The following is an 18528-nucleotide window of genomic DNA, read 5'->3' on the forward strand; positions in this document are numbered from 1 at the left end:
TACTATTCTGGACAAAGAAAGATAACTCTAATTAAAAAAAAAATTGATATTTCTTGCCATTGCGCAATACTGTGCAATTGAAAAGACTTGCTATTGCACAATACTTAATATAATAATTTTAGATCCTGATTTGGACCAACTTGAAAACTGGGCCCATAATAAATGATCTAAGTACATTTTTGGATTCAGCATATCAAAGAACTTCAAGATTTCAATTTTTGTTAAAATCAGACTAAGTTTAATTTTGGACCCTTTGGACTTTAGTGTAGACCAATTTGAAAACAGGACCAAAAATGAAGAATCTACATACACAGTTAGATTTGGTATATCAAAGAACCCCATTTATTCAATTTTTGATGTAAACCCCGATTTGGACCAACTTGAAAACTGGGCCAATAATCAAGAATCTAAGTACATTTTTAGATTCAGCATATCAAAGAACCTAACTGATTCATTTTTTGTCAAAATCAAACTAAGTTTAATTTTGGACCCTTTGGACCTTAATGTAGACCAATTTGAAAACGGGACCAAAAGTTAAGAATCTACATACACAGTCATGACAGTTAGATTCAGCATATCAAAGAACCCCAATTATTCAATTTTGATGAAATCAAACAAAAGTTTAATTTTGGACCCTTTGGGCCCCTTATTATGTTGGGACCAAAACTCCCAAAATCAAACCCAACCTTTCTTTTATGGTCATAAACCTTGTGTTTAAATTTCATAGATTTCTATTTACTTATACTAACGTTATGGTGCGAAAACCAAGAAAAATGCTTATTTGGGTCCCTTTTTGGCCCCTAATTCCTAAACTGTTGGGACCTAAACTCCCAAAATCAATACCAACCTTCCTTTTGTAGTCATTAACATTGTGTTTAAATTTCATTGATTTCTATTTACTTAAACTAATGTTATTGTGCGAAAACCAAGAATAATGCTTATTTGGGCCCTTTTTTGGCCCCTAATTCCTAAACTGTTGAGACCAAAACTCCCAAAATCAATCCCAACCGTTCTTTTGTGGTCATAAACCTTGTGTCAAAATTTCATAGATTTCTATTAACTTAAACTAAAGTTATAGTGCGAAAACCAAGAAAATGCTTATTTGGGCCCTTTTTGGCCCCTAATTCCTAAAATGTTGGGACCAAAACTCCCAAAATCAATACCAACCTTCCTTTTGTGGTCATAAACCTTGTGTTAAAATTTCATAGATTTCCATTCACTTTTACTAAAGTTAGAGTGCGAAAACTAAAAGTATTCGGACGCCGGACGACGACGACGACGACAACGACGACGACGACGACGACGACGACGACGACGACGCTGACGCCAACGTGATAGCAATATACGACGAAAATTTTTTCAAAATTTGCGGTCGTATAAAAATGTATCAAGTTACAAGTTTAAAGCACGAAAGATGAGACGACAAGGCTAGTACTTAGAATTTCTTAAGTTGAAGTGAGCACTTAAAAAGTTAAAATTTCACAAGTTTACAAAGTGATACTTCTGGATAAACTAAAAAGGTCCAAAAATACTGCTGTATAAAGGGATGTTTGCATGTCAAATTCCCTCAAATGTTTGAACCACATTTGATGAGGGCTATTCCAGTAAAAATTATCCAGGGGGGGTGGAACGCCACTTATTTTTTGACCCCCCACCTATGGAAAAGATTAAAAAAATACACCCCCACCTAGAACATGTATTTTCTTCCAAGACCCCCTACCTAGAGAAAAAAAATAAAAGTTAGCTAGTTTTTTAAAGTATGCAAAAATGTTGCATCCTGTCAAATAAATGTAAAATTTGTTGGTTTATCTATTTCAGTGCATCCAAAAAGGGGGGGCCCTCTGCCCCCCCTAAATCCGCCTCTCGTCTCAATGGCAATCATACCACATCTTCTTTTTTATACTAGCTATGTTGCTATTAAAATATAAAATGAAACATGTAACAATGTTATGGAGCAGCAGACGACAGATGCAACATGACGACAATAGCTCACAGTGACCGAAAAAGGGGGGTTCGATTTTAATTATGGCCCATTTTATTTTTAAAACTGTCAATGACATTTTCAGGTACGACATATTCTTCAGGTGGGGAAACTGGTTGGCACCAACCATTTGATGTTTCAGAGTTTAGTTTGAGCCATAAAATATTTTTGGTAGGCACAATGTAATTCTTTTTTTATACGACCGCAAAATTTGAAAAATTTTTCGTCGTATATTGCTATCACGTTGGCGTCGTCGGCGTCGTCGTCGTTGTCCGAATACTTTTAGTTTTCGCACTCTAACTTTAGTAAAAGTGAATAGAAATCTATGAAATTTTAACACAAGGTTTATGACCACAAAAGGAAGGTTGGGATTGATTTTGGGAGTTTTAGTCCCAATATTTTAGGAATTAGGGGCCAAAAAGGGCCCAAATAAGCATTTTCTTGGTTTTCGCACTATAACTTTAGTTTAAGTAAATAGAAATCTATGAAATTTTGACATAAGGTTTATGACCACAAAAGAAAGGTTGGGATTGATTTTGGGAGTTTTGGTTCCAACAGTTTAGGAATTAGGGGCCAAAAAAGGGCCCAAATAAGCATTATTCTTGGTTTTCGCACAATAACTTTAGTTTAAGTAAATAGAAATCAATGAAATTTAAACACAATGTTTATGACCACAAAAGGAAGGTTGGTATTGATTTTGGGAGTTTAGGTCCCAACAGTTTAGGAATTAGGGGCCAAAAAGGGACCCAAATAAGCATTTTTCTTGGTTTTCGCACCATAACTTTAGTATAAGTAAACAGAAATCTATGAAATTTAAACACAAGGTTTATGACCATAAAAGGAAGGTTGGTATTGATTTTGGGAGTTTTGGTCCCAACAGTTTAGGAATAAAGGGCCCAAAGGGTCCAGATTTAAACTTTATTTGATTTTATCAAAAATTGAATAATTTGGGTTCTTTGATATGCCGAATCTAACTGTGTATGTAGATTCTTAATTTTTGGTCCCGTTTTCAAATTGGTCTACATTAAGGTCCAAAGGGTCCAAAATTAAACTTAGTTTAATTTTAACAAAAATTGTATCCTTGGGGTTCTTTGATATGCTGAATCTAAAAATGTACTTAGATTTTTTATTATTGGCCCAGTTTTCAAGTTGGTCCAAATCGGGGTCCACAATTAAACTTTGTTTGATTTCATCAAAAATTGAACAATTGGGGTTCTTTGATATGCCAAATCTAACTGTGTATGTAGATTCTTAATTTTTGGTCCCGTTTTCAAATTGGTTTACATTAACGTCCAAAGGGTCCAAAATTAAACTAAGTTTGATTTTAACAAAAATTAAATTCTTGGGCTTATTTGATATGCTTTATCTAAATATGTACTTTGATTTTTGATTATGGGCCCAGTTTTCAAGTTGGTCCAAATCAGGATTCCATATCAAGTATTGTGCAATAGCAAGAAATTTTCAATTGCACAGTATTGCACAATAGCAAGAAATATCTAATTGCACAATATTGTGCAATAGCAATTAATTTTCAATTGGAGTTATCTTTCTTTGTATAGAATAGTAGTTGATAATATATGTTGGAAATTTACCAGACATGACTATGATGTCATTTTCTATTTTTATTTGCCAATAACTTTATGTAAATAACTTCATTGGAAATTTGCCAATATAAAATGTTGCTGATGAAGCTTTTTTTCCTTATCTTATCTAAAATGTTTTTAGATAATGTATGTTGGACATTTGCCAGACATGACTATGATGTCATTTTCTATTTTATTTGCCAATAACTTTATGTAAATAACTTCATTGGAAATTTGCCAATATAAAATGTTGCTGATGAAGTTTTTTTTATTGTTTTATACAATAAACAATGTATATTCACTTTTACTACCAACCAATCTTTACCATTCAGTGATAACAAGCACTTTATTTTACGTTTTAATATCTTATGATGTATTTAAAAGAGTAGTTATTGTTGCAAACTCCATTAGAAATTTGAATTGATATCAGTTTTGGAAAAAGGGAAACGGGGATGTGAAAAAAAGGGGGGGGGGGTTTAAATTTTTCTCATTTCAGATTTCATAAATAAAAAGAAAATTTCTTCAAACATTTTTTTGAGAGGATTAATATTCAACAGCATAGTGAATTGCTCAAAGGCAAAAAAAAACTTTTAAGTTCATTAGACCACATTCATTCTGTGTCAGAAACCTATGCTGTGTCAACTATTTAATTTTAGATTTAAAAAGTTTGAAGAAATCTTTAATTGATTTGTAAAATCTTGACATTTGTTTTGTGTAAAAAAAAACCATATAATGTCAAAAATTTGATCACAATCCAAATTCAGAGCTGTATCATGCTTGAATGTTTTGTCCATACTTGCCCCAACTGTTCAGGGTTCGACCTCTGCGGTCGTATAAAGCTGCGCCCTGCGGAGCACCTGGTTATTTTTTGTATTTCTTATATACATTTTTTTTTCAATAGGCAAATGTTGAGGAAGATGATATACTCTCCTGTGTAACAAGGCCATATTTTTCCGCAAAAATTAGGCCATTTTTTCCCTTCAATACCACCCACGCAACATGCGCAATAAAAATCTAATTGTCTGGGCCAAATATAAATATTTTTTTATGGACCGCATAGTTTGGATGTCACCCACACATATTTTTTTGTGGGGAGACGGTATACAAGGGAGAGGGTACTTGAAGTTGTTATAAACTGTATGCAATAAAATATTATTTGGGACAAAAATTGCAAAGAATTGGCCAGTCCACCTTATTAAGGACATATTCTTTGCAAGGAAAGAGATTTAAGTACAGCAAATTCTGCCATTTCAATTTCAATGAATATACAATAACTTCTTCCAACCGCAACAATATTTAAGTTAACCTTTATTTACAATGTTTAAACTGGTACTGTTGCCTTGTTCATGTTCATGTTGGGTTTTTTTACATTAAATTTGGGTCTTTGTCGATACCATACTTATTCCAGACGTTCCGTATCAGAGGACATTTCAGGCAATTCCTCTGCACTTCTTGTATCATTATATCTTCATCACGGTGACAAGAATAACAGTATAGAGTACCATTAATTCATAGAACAAAACAACAAATCGCTGAAGAAGTCATGTTTACAAAATGTCAAAATGAGCCAAAGACCAAAAAATGACAAGGACAGTTAAGCGTCTTTTATGGAGACAAAAACTATATTTCTTAAAAGTCTTTGGGGTTCTTCAATCGAAATAATAGCAAGCTAAACTAAATGAGATTATTATAAGGGCTAAATCTTGTCTGTACTAGCCAAATTTAACAAATATAAAGTTGTTTATAAAAAAAATATATATCATGAATGATGGTTAATTACGTTTTTCGGGTTATCAGTTAGACCGCATGGTTTTATTATTACAATAGGAAAACACCCGAGACGTGAAATCGCATGGTTCTATTATCATAGGTAAACATCCGAGACGTCCCAAAAATATATAGGTGCTCCTATTATTGGAGGAACATTACACAGTTGTGTACACACACATGGCGGCATGGAACACGATCGGAAATTCATTTGACGATATCTAAACGTTTCGAAACGAAGTGAAAAGTATCGTGCGCCACGTGGGCGCTTACATTTGTCACTGTATGCGCCATTTCTTGTCAATATGCGCTATAGGCGCAGGGGGCACGTCCTTCCCGATCACTGGTTTGACAAGAACACAAACGGACGCTTAAAATTGGTGGTCTGCCAACTTTATTTGCAGTCGGATGACCTTTTCAGGAGAAGCTTCCTTCATAACAGGGGGAACAATATGTTTAACCTATCATTCACAAACCCCCCACCAACAGAAATGAATTTAAATCGGGACCACCACCCTCCAGAATACAATTATGTTGATAACCCCCCACCTATGGAAAAAAATATCGTCGGCGTTCCGCCCCTCCTAGGTAAATTTTACTGGAATAGCCCTGAGAAGAAAAGATGGACTTAACTCATAATTCTTATGTACCCCAAAAATTGTTCTACTTAATCAAGTCAGGAATATGACAGTTTTTATCCATTCGTTTGATGTGTTTGAGCTTTTGATTTTGCCATTTGATAAGGGACTTTGAATTTTCCTCAGAGTTCAGTATTTTTGTGATTTTTTTTTCACACCATTAATGGATTTCAATGATCTTCTGTTTTTATCATACTTAAAATCTTGTCAGGTATTCTATTTTTTTGGCCATAGACTTACTTGACTGAGGAAGTTTTGATTTGTCTGGCTTCAGTTTCTGTCATAGGAACTGGTATTCTGGAAAAATCTGGTATTTCTAAATTCTGGAAAAAACAATCAAACAGCTATATCAATGAACCAACAACACATTCACATATGAAGTGCATGAATATGCAGAGATTATACCAGACAAACATACATCCTATTTTTTCCCCCAGAATAGCTGTTATTAGATAAAACAATCGAATGAATTCAAATAATTTGGATGTTTGTTAAAAACAACACAATTCTAGCTGTCTAGACTCTAAAAATCAACAAAATATTTTTAAAACTTTGAAATGCCAGATATATTTTTTGTTATACACAAATTGAAGTATGTTCATGAACATGTTTTTGTGTTCAATTCTCTTAAACCAAAACTGAACTTTTCAAAGATATTTTTCTTTGTTCCTGCAGTCATTTTTTTTTTTTACTATATTGACCATGGTAACCATATAGGTGTAATACCATGGTACATCACACCCGGATGTATACGAAAGTAGGTCTAAAAAAATATTCCCTTGAAATTGACAGTTGTAGAAAATTAACCCTGCATTTCAAGGCACTTAAATTTTTCTGAGTCATTAACATGTATGTTGGGTGTCTGAAAGCATCATTCTTTTTTTATTTGATGGTCTTATAAAATATTTTGGAAAGTTACGGTTACATAGTTACCAAAACAGGTAACCAGTAAATAACAGTGTAAAAATTGGGTTGTTTACTTCCGTTGATGAATACTTTCTTATATGCAATGAAATGTAGTGTGAAATTTTCACTGTAGCACTGGAAAGGATTAAACTTTATTCATGCAAAGTATTTCTTTGGTTGTAATAAAGGTAAATACTGTTCAATTTTTTTAAATGCCAATTTAACAAAGACTAATAGGGGGAAATCAATGGTGGTATTAAACCTATACAAATTTTTCTTGCAAGACTATTTCATGCATACCATTAAAACAGTTACAGTACAAACTTACAGTAATCAACTTAAATAGATGTATTTTGAATTCTATCATGTCTATTGTACTTACATTCATGTTAGGAACAGGAGTCTCTCCTCCAATTAATTTAAATGCTAAATTAGAAACTTGAAATATATCAGGTCTCTTTTCAGGATCAACTTCTAACATATACCCTACAAAATAGCATAAAGTTTAGTTTACATGTTTGTTAATACTGTGAAAGTACTTTTATTCGTGGGGTACCAATTTTTTGTGGTTTTTGTGGATGACTTTATCCACGAATTTAAGTGTCCAACGAAATAAAACAACCATTGTCCAAATCAAGACATGGTAAGATCCCCATGTTGGTTTGACTACTGATATGATCTAGAGAATAGAGTGAATAATGCCAAATCTTGAGAATACTTTAATAGCAGTCATAGAACTACAACTGCATGCAGGATTATACTCATTTAATCATTAATAACCTACACTGTACAACTTTTAATTCTTTTTAATTCTCATAAAAAATATTTTTTATCGATGAATGTCAGATTTCTGGTATTGATATGCTAGTATGATAAAGTGTTTATTTTATATCCTCATAGTTCTCGTACATATGGGAAATAATAATTTCATTCTGGGCTTGATTTTGATAAGAATTATTTGACAATTCAAGATACGTTTATAGCATGTGTTTATGTTACTGATTTCTTTAGGTGACATGTTTTTGGCCTAATTAACCCCTTTGCTGGTTTTTAATCTGTTGGTCATTTTATCGTGGGTTAATTAGTGTTGTCACTACGATTTACACAGGTCAATGTTTACTTTGCAATTTCCTTCAATCCAGACTATTTGTAACCTTTGTTTCCAAAGGCTTTAATTTTTCAATTATTTCTTTTTGCAGAAAACTAAAGTCCACGAAACTAAAAACCCACGAGCATGTAAATATTGCTCAAACCACGAAAATTGATACCCACGAATTAAAGTACTTTCACAGTAGGTGAATCACAATTTTTTTTTATCTACTGCAAAATAAATGATTTCAATACTATATTTGTTCCCAATTCAAGTATTTGATCAGCTAGTATTAAGAATTGTTTCTTTTTAATAGGCAGTCATAAAATAATTAACAATATCATCCTAGTTCTTTATACAATCTCAAGTGTAAAAGTTTAAGAATTTTGGAAATTACTTTCTATTTTCAATTATTGTATTTTCTTTCATTCAAATGTTACAAGAACAATCAGAAAGTCACTTTGTAACTAAAGAAAGTTTCATATTTTCATTAAAGAACCTTAGTGAGCACGCTCACATACCCCACGTCCCCACATTGTCATTGGAGAAATTAATTAAGTATAAGAAAAAAAATTGTATAAGAAAAAATATTGAATAATAATTTCCTGTCAATATACATAGTATGTCCTTATTATCTACAAAGTTTCATGAAATTCTGTTGTGTGGTTTGAGAGGAGTTGCGATGACAAACTGTTGCAGTAGTACATTAAAGTAAATAAGTTCAAAGGGGCGTAACTCCTAGAAAAAAAATTGAATCGCAATTTCCCGTCGATATGCACAACTACATAGTATGTCCTTATTATCTGAAAAGGTTTCGTGAAATTCTGTTGTGTGGTTTGAGAGGAGTTGCGATGACAAACTGTTGCAGTAGTACATTAAAGTAAATAAGTTCAAAGGGGCGTAACTCCTAGAAAAAAAATTGAATCGCAATTTCCCGTCGATATGCACAACTACATAGTATGTCCTTATTATCTGAAAAGGTTTCGTGAAATTCTGTTGTGTGGTTTGAGAGGAGTTGCGATGACAAACTGTTGCAGTAGTACATTAAAGTAAATAAGTTCAAAGGGGCGTAACTCCTAGAAAAAAAATTGAATCGCAATTTCCCGTCGATATGCACAACTACATAGTATGTCCTTATTATCTGAAAAGGTTTCGTGAAATTCTGTTGTGTGGTTTGAGAGGAGTTGCGATGACAAACTGTTGCAGTAGTACATTAAAGTAAATAAGTTCAAAGGGGCGTAAGTCCTAGAAAAAAAATTGAATCGCAATTTCCCGTCGATATGCACAACTACATAGTATGTCCTTATTATCTGAAAAGGTTTCGTGAAATTCTGTTGTGTGGTTTGAGAGGAGTTGCGATGACAAACTGTTGCAGTAGTACATTAAAGTAAATAAGTTCAAAGGGGCGTAACTCCTAGAAAAAAAATTGAATCGCAATTTCCCGTCGATATGCACAACTACATAGTATGTCCTTATTATCTGAAAAGGTTTCGTGAAATTCTGTTGTGTGGTTTGAGAGGAGTTGCGATGACAAGAAACAGGACTGACGGACGGACGGACGGACGGACGGATGGACGGACGGACGGGTCAAAAACATTATACCCTGCGCAACTTCGTTGCGTGGGGTATAATAAGGTGTTTTTATCAAAATACATGTTGGAACAAAGGAAAGGAAATATTATTTTTTAACATAGATTGAGGGTCAAATGTTTGCTTCATGTCTAGTTCAGGTAGGTTTAATAACTAAGAAAAGTATGTTGATTGTAGAAGAATTTTTGAAGTCCCTTCCTATCCTCCCACATAAATTATAGAACATCTCTAAAGAACTGTTGTCTAGGTTTATCCTAAGCAGCATATTCAATGTTTTCAATAGGTTTACAGAAGCTTAGAAATATTTTCCATACACAGCTTGTACTCACCTATTAAAGACAACAGTTTATTTGAATATTTACATTCATCTGGAATGGTGAAGTTACCCGATTGAATAGCTAACGTACTCTCTCCAAATGGCAAGCTGAAGAAACATAGCTTATATAGAAAACATCCTAATGCCTGCAAACAGAATATAAAGATTAACATGTATTAACTGTCAATATGTAGTCTAATTTTCACATTTTGCACAATTGACTTTAGCTTCTTTGTTAGTACAAAAGAGTTTAAGAGTGAGTAAAAGCAATCTGCATGAAACATCTAACCCTCGGTCTTATTGATATTGACTGAGTTTGGTGTTGGCTTACTTCAGTTTAGTGATTTTGTAAGATGTTAACTTATAAAAGAAATGGTGTTTACTATACAATTGTTTTAAAAAACTAAAATTGAATCTGAGAATAAATTTGGACAGTGTATTTAACTAGTTGTTTCAACTTATGTGTGCCAGGTTTTTATATGAATATTGATTACCGGTACAAATTATTCAAATGTAAATGCAAATTGACTTTGATCAATATCTTACCCAAATATCTGACTTTGTTGTTATAGGTTTACCATTATATAGATCTATCATTTCTGGTGCCCTATATGATACTGTTGTGTACCTGAAAATATACAAAAGTTTTTAATACAGAAATTATGTTGATCTAAAAGTTACATATAATTTAGAAATACAAATGAACCAAAACTACTTGTGCATAAGGGCTGTTCCAGAAAATACTATGTCCCCCCCAGGGAAGGCAATTTTTTTTAAATATTATGTGGGTGGTTGTATTTGAAATACCAAAATGCCAAGGGAGTGCTGTTCTAATTAAATTTTATTTCTGTGGGTGGTGGGGGTTAAAAAAAAGTGCCGTCCCTGGGGGGGACATAGTATTTTCTGGAACAGCCCTAAGAGCATAATTCCAATAACAGCCATCAACACATCAAAAAACAGAAATCTCCAATATTTGTGATAATGAACAGACATGCAGAGCCGAACTTCTATTGTGGTAATTCACATGGTAACCACTCTTTACTCTGACTTCTAAATGCCTCATGCTTAGTGGAGAAGTACCAAATATCCATTTTCAATTCTTTGGTTTGACCAGGTTTGGGATAGATCTAACAACCTCTTGCTAGAATGAAATATCATGAGAACCACTGAGGCAGTTCTCTTATAATTTTTGCATTTGGCCGTGAAAAATATTTGACCTGATCAGATTACATAACCTAATGAATGAAATATTTATGCTAAAAACAGGTGAAACTGCTAATTGTATATCACCTGCAAGTTCTGAAATGGAAAAATTTCTGCAAAAAAATCAAGAATGCACTTATGGGCTTGATTGAACTAATATATTTATACTTTTAATGGTATGTATTAGTTTATGCTACCTATTCAAGACTAAGGTAATAAAAACATCTTACTTTTGAATTTCCTCTTCAATTTGTGACACATTTATTTGACTAGGATCTAAAACTCTGGCAGTAGAACTTCCAAAATCACATAATACATAATGGTGACTTTCTGATAATAATATATTCTCAACCTGAAAAAAAGTTAAACTAATAAAATACATGAAATGTAAGGACATAAAAACTCTATTAACTCACAAAATATTGTATGTAAACAGAATTAATTGATCAAATGTAATATCTTTTAATAACTTTATTTGGTAGTTCTTTCCCCCATTCACTAGATGAAACTAAAAGTACTACATGGGAAAACTCACAAAATGATACTCCTGCCCTTATATAAATCAATGGTCAAGTCTGTGATTACTTTGAGAAACCATAAAAGTAAATTTAGACTAATATAACATAAAACGAAGAAAAACTAAAGTGTTAGAACTTAATCGTGAATAATTTATAATTTAGGGATTAAGGAGGCATTTTCAAAAAAATGTTGCATATGATGCAAATGTTGTGTTCAAAGCATATAAAACTTTGAAAACTTTACCTTTAAATCTCTGTGGATTATAGGTGTTTGGCAATGATGAAGTCGGGCAACAGCTTCACAAGTATCACAGAAAATACGTAGCACTTCTTTCTCTGTAAAACCTACAGTCAATCTGTCATTCATTAACTGTATCACATTGGCTGGAATTAAAAGCACATGACATTAGTTTTAATAGACATAAAATGCAAAAAAAATATTTGTGTTAGCATTGTGCATAAGTTTCATAACATTTGGTTGAGGCAAACTTAGGCCACACCAATTTAATTCCTTGTGCGACAGACCCGCCCGCACCTATTTTTTTCAAAACAGATTTTAAAATTTTTTTTTATATTCCCGCTTCCCGCATCCGGAAATGTAATTATGTCCATTTCCCGCACCGTTTTTTGTTGTTGTAAATATTATAAACAGATCTCAACATTTGTTTTTAAAATCACAGTCTAACTTGTATGTAACGATTTTAAACCTATAAGCACCCCACCACACTGTGTAAATAGCCATGAGAATATTTGTTTCAGCATGAAACCAATTAATACCAAGTGGGAGTGCTCCTATATAAATATGTAACAGCAGAAATACCTGTACAGAACAAAATATTGGTTTCTTTCCCCCTTACTCATATTCCCTATCAAAAATGCTCGTTGTTAGAATATGTTAAGAACTTCTGAAAGAGTTGCCTTCAACTGCAATTATATTGTATGCTGGCGATACAAAACTATCCATACTCGCTGCAGGTTTGTGCACCTGTCCTGGTTGATTCAGGGACCTGTCGTTCAGCAGTTATCGTTTGTTGATGGGGTTCATTGGTATTTTCACGTTTGGATATATAAATTAGATCGTTGGTTTTCCTGTTCGATTTGTGTACACTAATAATTTTGGGGACCCTTATAGCTTGCTGTTTGGTCTGGATCTGTGTAAAAGGCCGTACCTATGCTATGTTTGTTATTATCAGGTTGGGAACAACCCTCCCTCAGACAAGAGGTCATTTTACTGTTGTAGAAAGAAAATAGAAATACCAAGGATTTGTATTGTGCTACTATACAAAACCTTTGAAAACTTAGAATTTTTTACTCAAAAAGAGGAGAAATACATCATATTTTAAACAACTTTTCTAAAAGAGGGATCCACTTATTTTGAATAATATTAAACTGTTAAAGTAAATGTGTTAACATGGTTAAAGTCCAGGAATATTACAAAATTCTTGGACAAGATTTGACTATTTAGATAGATATTATAGTTCTATCGGAAAATATGAGCCCTTGTGTACTAAAAATATATTATAACTTATATTGACCCCTCATAAAAGAGATATTTATAACATTAAGGGGTTGTTCTGAACCTGATTATGACTTGGATGAAGAATTGTCTCATTGTCAGTCACACATACATAGACCACATTTAATTATTCAATTATTTCTTGTTGAACATGTTGAAAGGTTATAAAATAATTCATAAATTTAAGAAATGTCAAAGTACAAGTTTAAATCAAGTTTGCTTTTCAAGCTTCGCCTCAAAAATCTGCAAATTAAATATTATTTTATTAAAATTTTCAAATCACTCGCTCGCCCCAATTTTTGGATTCCAAAAATCCGTAGAACAATCAATTAAATTGGTGTGGCCTTAAGTTAGAGAACAGAAACGAATATTTCAGCAATTTTTTCATTTGTACTTTTGTGGTAATAAGCATTGTGTATAAGTTTCTTAACATTTGGTTGAGGTAAACTAAAGTTATAGAACAGAAAACAATTTTGGGACACATACGTATTTATGAACAGACGAACAAGGGTAAAACTTTATAGCCAATCCACTATGGTCAGGACATAAAAATTTCATTTATCAATGTTCATCAAAATTTGAAATAAACCTCCCTTTCATAGATAAAACAAGTTTTATCGTCCTGATATCATGTTGTCTACTTTGCTGAAGTTTCTAAAACACATACATTTGAATATTAATTGATTGTTTCTACTTAGCAAGTTTGTTAAAAATAATAACTCCACATGTACAAGACACTCACATCTACAATACTGCATTAATATCATCACTTCATAAACTCGGTTAGGAGTCAAATTTATACTGGAGTCTACATATCGAATTATATTCTTGTGTCCAGTCAAAGTTCTCTGAAATGAAAAATTTATAATAAATAACTAATATACAAGTAGTTATATAATTGATCGATGAACCAACTGAAATATATCTAGCTTTTGTACAATGTATAGTAAATAAATTATAAGGTTTCACATGTTCTTTTGTTGTTTTTTTGGTTTTACATACATACTAATGAGTAAAGTATAATTGATATCTGATTAAGTATAATTTGTTGCATTGTTTAGCTGTCAAATGTAAATTGTACAGTTGGAGGTTGAGAACTAGAAACATGATGTAAACACAGCAAAATATTTAAGAATTTATCTGAATCTATGAGCCTTTCAGTTTCTCAGAGTTCAAACTAGTGCCTGTACAGTAGGTATCTTCCATTATAGAGAAAATGGTGGTTGCTTTAGAATTTTATTTACTGGTAATCTGTTACATTATATATATATATAGCTTACTGTGGATTCATTTTTATTCGTTGGATACCAATTATTGTGGATTTTGTAGGTATAGGGAAACCACGAAATTTAATGTTCAACTAATAACAAATTTTCTATAGTCTTGAATGGAGACTACGGCAAAACCTCGAAATTAAATATCCACGAACATATAAGTTTTCCTTAATCATGTTAATCCACAAAAAAGGTAATCACGAAAATAAATGAAACCACAGTAATTTGTGTCAATTGATGTTTACTAGTGACTCTTTTCATTGCCCATTTTTTATGTCAGTATGAAGATTTCATTGTTCAAGGAATTCTAGATGGTAAATAATTCTCTTTTCTTTCTGAACTTAGACAATTGGTTTTTGATATGACTAGCATCCAATGCATTGTACATTGTTTTACATTGCCTCATTCAAATTATAGCACATCAGATTGATAATTAACCTCAAATGGTCTATTTGCCATTTCGATGATTGACTCAGTATTAATAAAAATCCATATTAATGAGTTGTTTCCCTCAGAGGGACATTCATTTTTATTGACAATCAACAGCAATGGGAAGGGTAAATTTATCTGTGCAAAATGTATGTGATCTTTAGCTTCCATCTATTATAAAAGTTAAAATGCCTTTAAATGTATATCTCTCTCAACTATATATATTATAGCTTTGAAAAGGTAGCAGCCTACAATTTTTCGTCTGGTTAAGAACCAGTCTATAATCATGATAATTGCCAAATAAGCTATTGATTACTATTAATTGACAGAATCTGAGAACTGCAGATAAAAGAAGGATTTTAGTGAAAACAAATTATTATCATCTGAAAATCGTTTCATCCAACAGACAAAGGACATACAAGTAACAAGGCAGCATTGTATGCTCACATCCATTTTTTCTTTAGATTGTTAACTCTTGATCAATGTATTGTCCCACATTTCTGACATTAACTTAGAATTACACACTTGCATGACTTGTTTATGAACATGTACAGATATTAACCATTAAAAAAAAACATATAAAAGACATTACAACATTACAGGTAAATTATACATAATATTTACAAAATAATGATTCATACTTCAAAGATCAAATGAACCAGGATATTGGTAACTTAATACATGATATATGTTGTTTAAATTTCAGGAACAACATACACTGACAAATCATGCTCACTGTTGACAAACAATAAGTTGTTTTAAATTTGAGGAACATACCGTTATATGAATCTCTCTCTTACACACTGACAAGTCATGCTCATTGTTGACAAACAATCTTTTAAGTGCATACTGGTTCCCATTTTGAGCTTTGACCAAGAAGACTATAGCAAATCCTCCTGAAATTAAAATATAAACACTGTACAATATCAAACTTGTAGATGTAACATAAATTCAAACTTCAGTCAATCATGTGTACATGACATTTTAAAATGTACTTTATCCCAATAGGATTTTATGCAATTCATATCATTTTGATTCCACAATCACATCTTTTTCAAAATCAAACAATATTCATGGAGTTTTCTCTTGAATTTCAGTGTTTAAAAAAAAAAAAAAACAGATTCTCCGCAGGGCACAGCTTTATACGACCACAGAGTTCGAACCCTGAACATTGGGGCAAGTATGGACACAATATTCAAGCTTGATACAGCTCTGAATTTAGATTGTTATTAAATAGTTGACACAACACAGGTTTCTGACACATGATGAATGTGGTCTAAGAACTTAAACTTAAAAACTTTAAATTTTAAATTGGACATTACCTATTATGGTCCAATATCCAAAATCAAAATACATGGTTAGATTCAGCATATCAAAAAAACCCAAGAATTCAATTTTTGATGAAATCAAATAAAGTTCAATTTTGGACCCTTTAGACCTCAATGTGGACCAATTTAATAACCCGGCCCAAACATCAAAAATCTAAATACATGGTTAGATTAAGCATATATCAAAGAACCCCATATATACAATTTTTGTTGAAATCAAACAAAGTTTAATTTTGGACCCCAATTTGGACCAACTTGAAAACTGGGCCTATAATCAAAATCTAAATACATGTTTACATTCAGCATATCAAAGAACCCCAAGGATTCAATTTTTGTTGATATCAAACAAAGTTTAATTTTGGACCACAATTTGGACCAACTTGAAAACTGGGCCCATAATCAAAATCTAAGTACATGTTTAGATTCAGCATATCAAAGAACCCCAAGGATTCAATTTTTGTTGAAATCAAACAAAGTTTAATTTTGGACCCTTTAGACCTTAATGTAGACCAATTTGAAAACTGGACCAAAAATTAAGAATCTACATACACAGTTAGATTTGGCATATCAAAGAACCCCAAGAATTCAATTTTTGATGAAATCAAATAAAGTTCAATTTTGGACCCTTTAGACCTCAATGTGGACCAATTTGATAACCCGGCCCAAACATCAAAAATCTAAATACATGGTTAGATTAAGCATATATCAAAGAACCCCATATATACAATTTTTGTTGAAATCAAACAAAGTTTAATTTTGGACCCCAATTTGGACCAACTTGAAAACTGGACCTATAATCAAAATCTAAATACATGTTTACATTCAGCATATCAAAGAACTCCAAGGATTCAATTTTTGTTGATATCAAACAAAGTTTAATTTTGGACCACAATTTGGACCAACTTGAAAACTGGGCCCATAATCAAAATCTAAGTACATGTTTAGATTCAGCATATCTGACAAAGAACCCCAAGGATTCAATTTTTGTTGAAATCAAACAAAGTTTAATTTTGGACCCTTTAGACCTTAATGTAGACCAATTTGAAAACTGGACCAAAAATTAAGAATCTACATACACAGTTAGATTTGGCATATCAAAGAACCCCAATTATTCAATTTTTGATGAAATCAAACAAAGTTTATTAATTTTGGACCCTTTGGGCCCCTCATTCCTAAACTGTTGGGACCTCAACTCCCAAAATATATCCCAACCTTCCTTTTGTGGTCATAAACCTTGTGTTTAAATTTCATTGATTTCTATTTACTTATACAATGTACTAAAGTTATTGTGTGAAAATGAAGAATAATGCTTATTTGGGCCCCTTTTTGGCCCCTAATTCATAAACTGTTCGGACCAAAACTCCCAAAATCAATCCCAAATTGGAAAGATAAAACAAGATATTATGTCACATACATGTACATGTTCACAAAACATTACATGGAAAACTTAAGATGAAACAACCCACATTGGCACAACTGCTGATGAAATACTTTTAAACCTACTAAATATACCCTAAGGCCAAATAAAACTATATGTGTAGTTCGACTTACCCGTCCAGTCATGTAGCTTAAACACCCTTCCCTGTACCCTAGAATATTTGTTTTCATTGTTGAAAAATTCATTTTCAAACAATTAAATATTTTGAGGAATGTGAATTTTAATAATAAGATTTACAGACTTAAAATGGGAAAGACACAATTTTTTTACGGATTTTACAAAAAAATAGTTTTAATTTAATTTTCTATAGGATTGAACTGGAACCACAGTGACACATATAGCTTTATTTGGCCTAAGGCTTGACTTAAAAAAGTAACTGCTGAACACACATGTGACTTATTTTTAGTTTTGTAGCACAGGTGCTTTAGTTTTAAGCCACCAGCAAACACATTAATTTCGTTTGTTAGAAACAAGACCAATACAGGATTCAATCTGTGTCACTGTGAATAAATGATTGCAAATGTATACTACATGTATCAGCAAACAGCCAGTAGCTGCATGATAGACCTTAAAATTTCTTACAATGCATATACAAATAAATGTTTTCAAGCTGTAGACCAAATATAAAATTATCCCTTTCATAGTGATATTGGAAAAAAAAATTCTAACAGAAGGTCTTTCCTGAGAACAAAATAACAGATGGAGGCTAGCTATATATAGGGGCAAGGGTCCGGAAACGGTCATATTTGCCAGTTATGTCCTAAACTGAAACTATAATGTCCTAAACTTTTAATTGGGATTTAGGTCAAATTTTATTTTTCAACCGTAATAATTTCGGTCATTTCGTTGAGATCGACTTTCAAAATCGCCATTTTGAACATATTTTTGTTTTGTTATCGACTTCCTGTAATTAAACAGCCACTTCATTAAAGTGTTATAATCCTGAGGGCC

General features: G+C 32.3%; 1 protein-coding gene across 2 annotated transcripts in view; it reads right to left on the reverse strand.

The window, feature by feature from the left end:
* The window catches only part of LOC139488163 (AP2-associated protein kinase 1-like), a 39415-nt gene that overhangs the window by 17625 nt on the left and 3262 nt on the right, over nucleotides 1-18528 (reverse strand). For both annotated transcript variants that reach the window (XM_071273586.1, XM_071273587.1), the window contains exons 2-9: nucleotides 15589-15707; nucleotides 13851-13956; nucleotides 11837-11976; nucleotides 11305-11426; nucleotides 10418-10499; nucleotides 9885-10017; nucleotides 7258-7361; nucleotides 6210-6292 (exon numbers count right to left, since the gene is read on the reverse strand). In XM_071273586.1, coding sequence (XP_071129687.1) covers nucleotides 6210-6292; nucleotides 7258-7361; nucleotides 9885-10017; nucleotides 10418-10499; nucleotides 11305-11426; nucleotides 11837-11976; nucleotides 13851-13956; nucleotides 15589-15707 — 889 coding nt within the window. The remainder of the gene's footprint in view (nucleotides 1-6209; nucleotides 6293-7257; nucleotides 7362-9884; nucleotides 10018-10417; nucleotides 10500-11304; nucleotides 11427-11836; nucleotides 11977-13850; nucleotides 13957-15588; nucleotides 15708-18528) is intronic.

The sequence above is a fragment of the Mytilus edulis genome, chromosome 9, assembly GCF_963676685.1.
Source record: "Mytilus edulis chromosome 9, xbMytEdul2.2, whole genome shotgun sequence".
NCBI classification, from domain to species: Eukaryota; Metazoa; Mollusca; class Bivalvia; order Mytilida; family Mytilidae; genus Mytilus; species Mytilus edulis.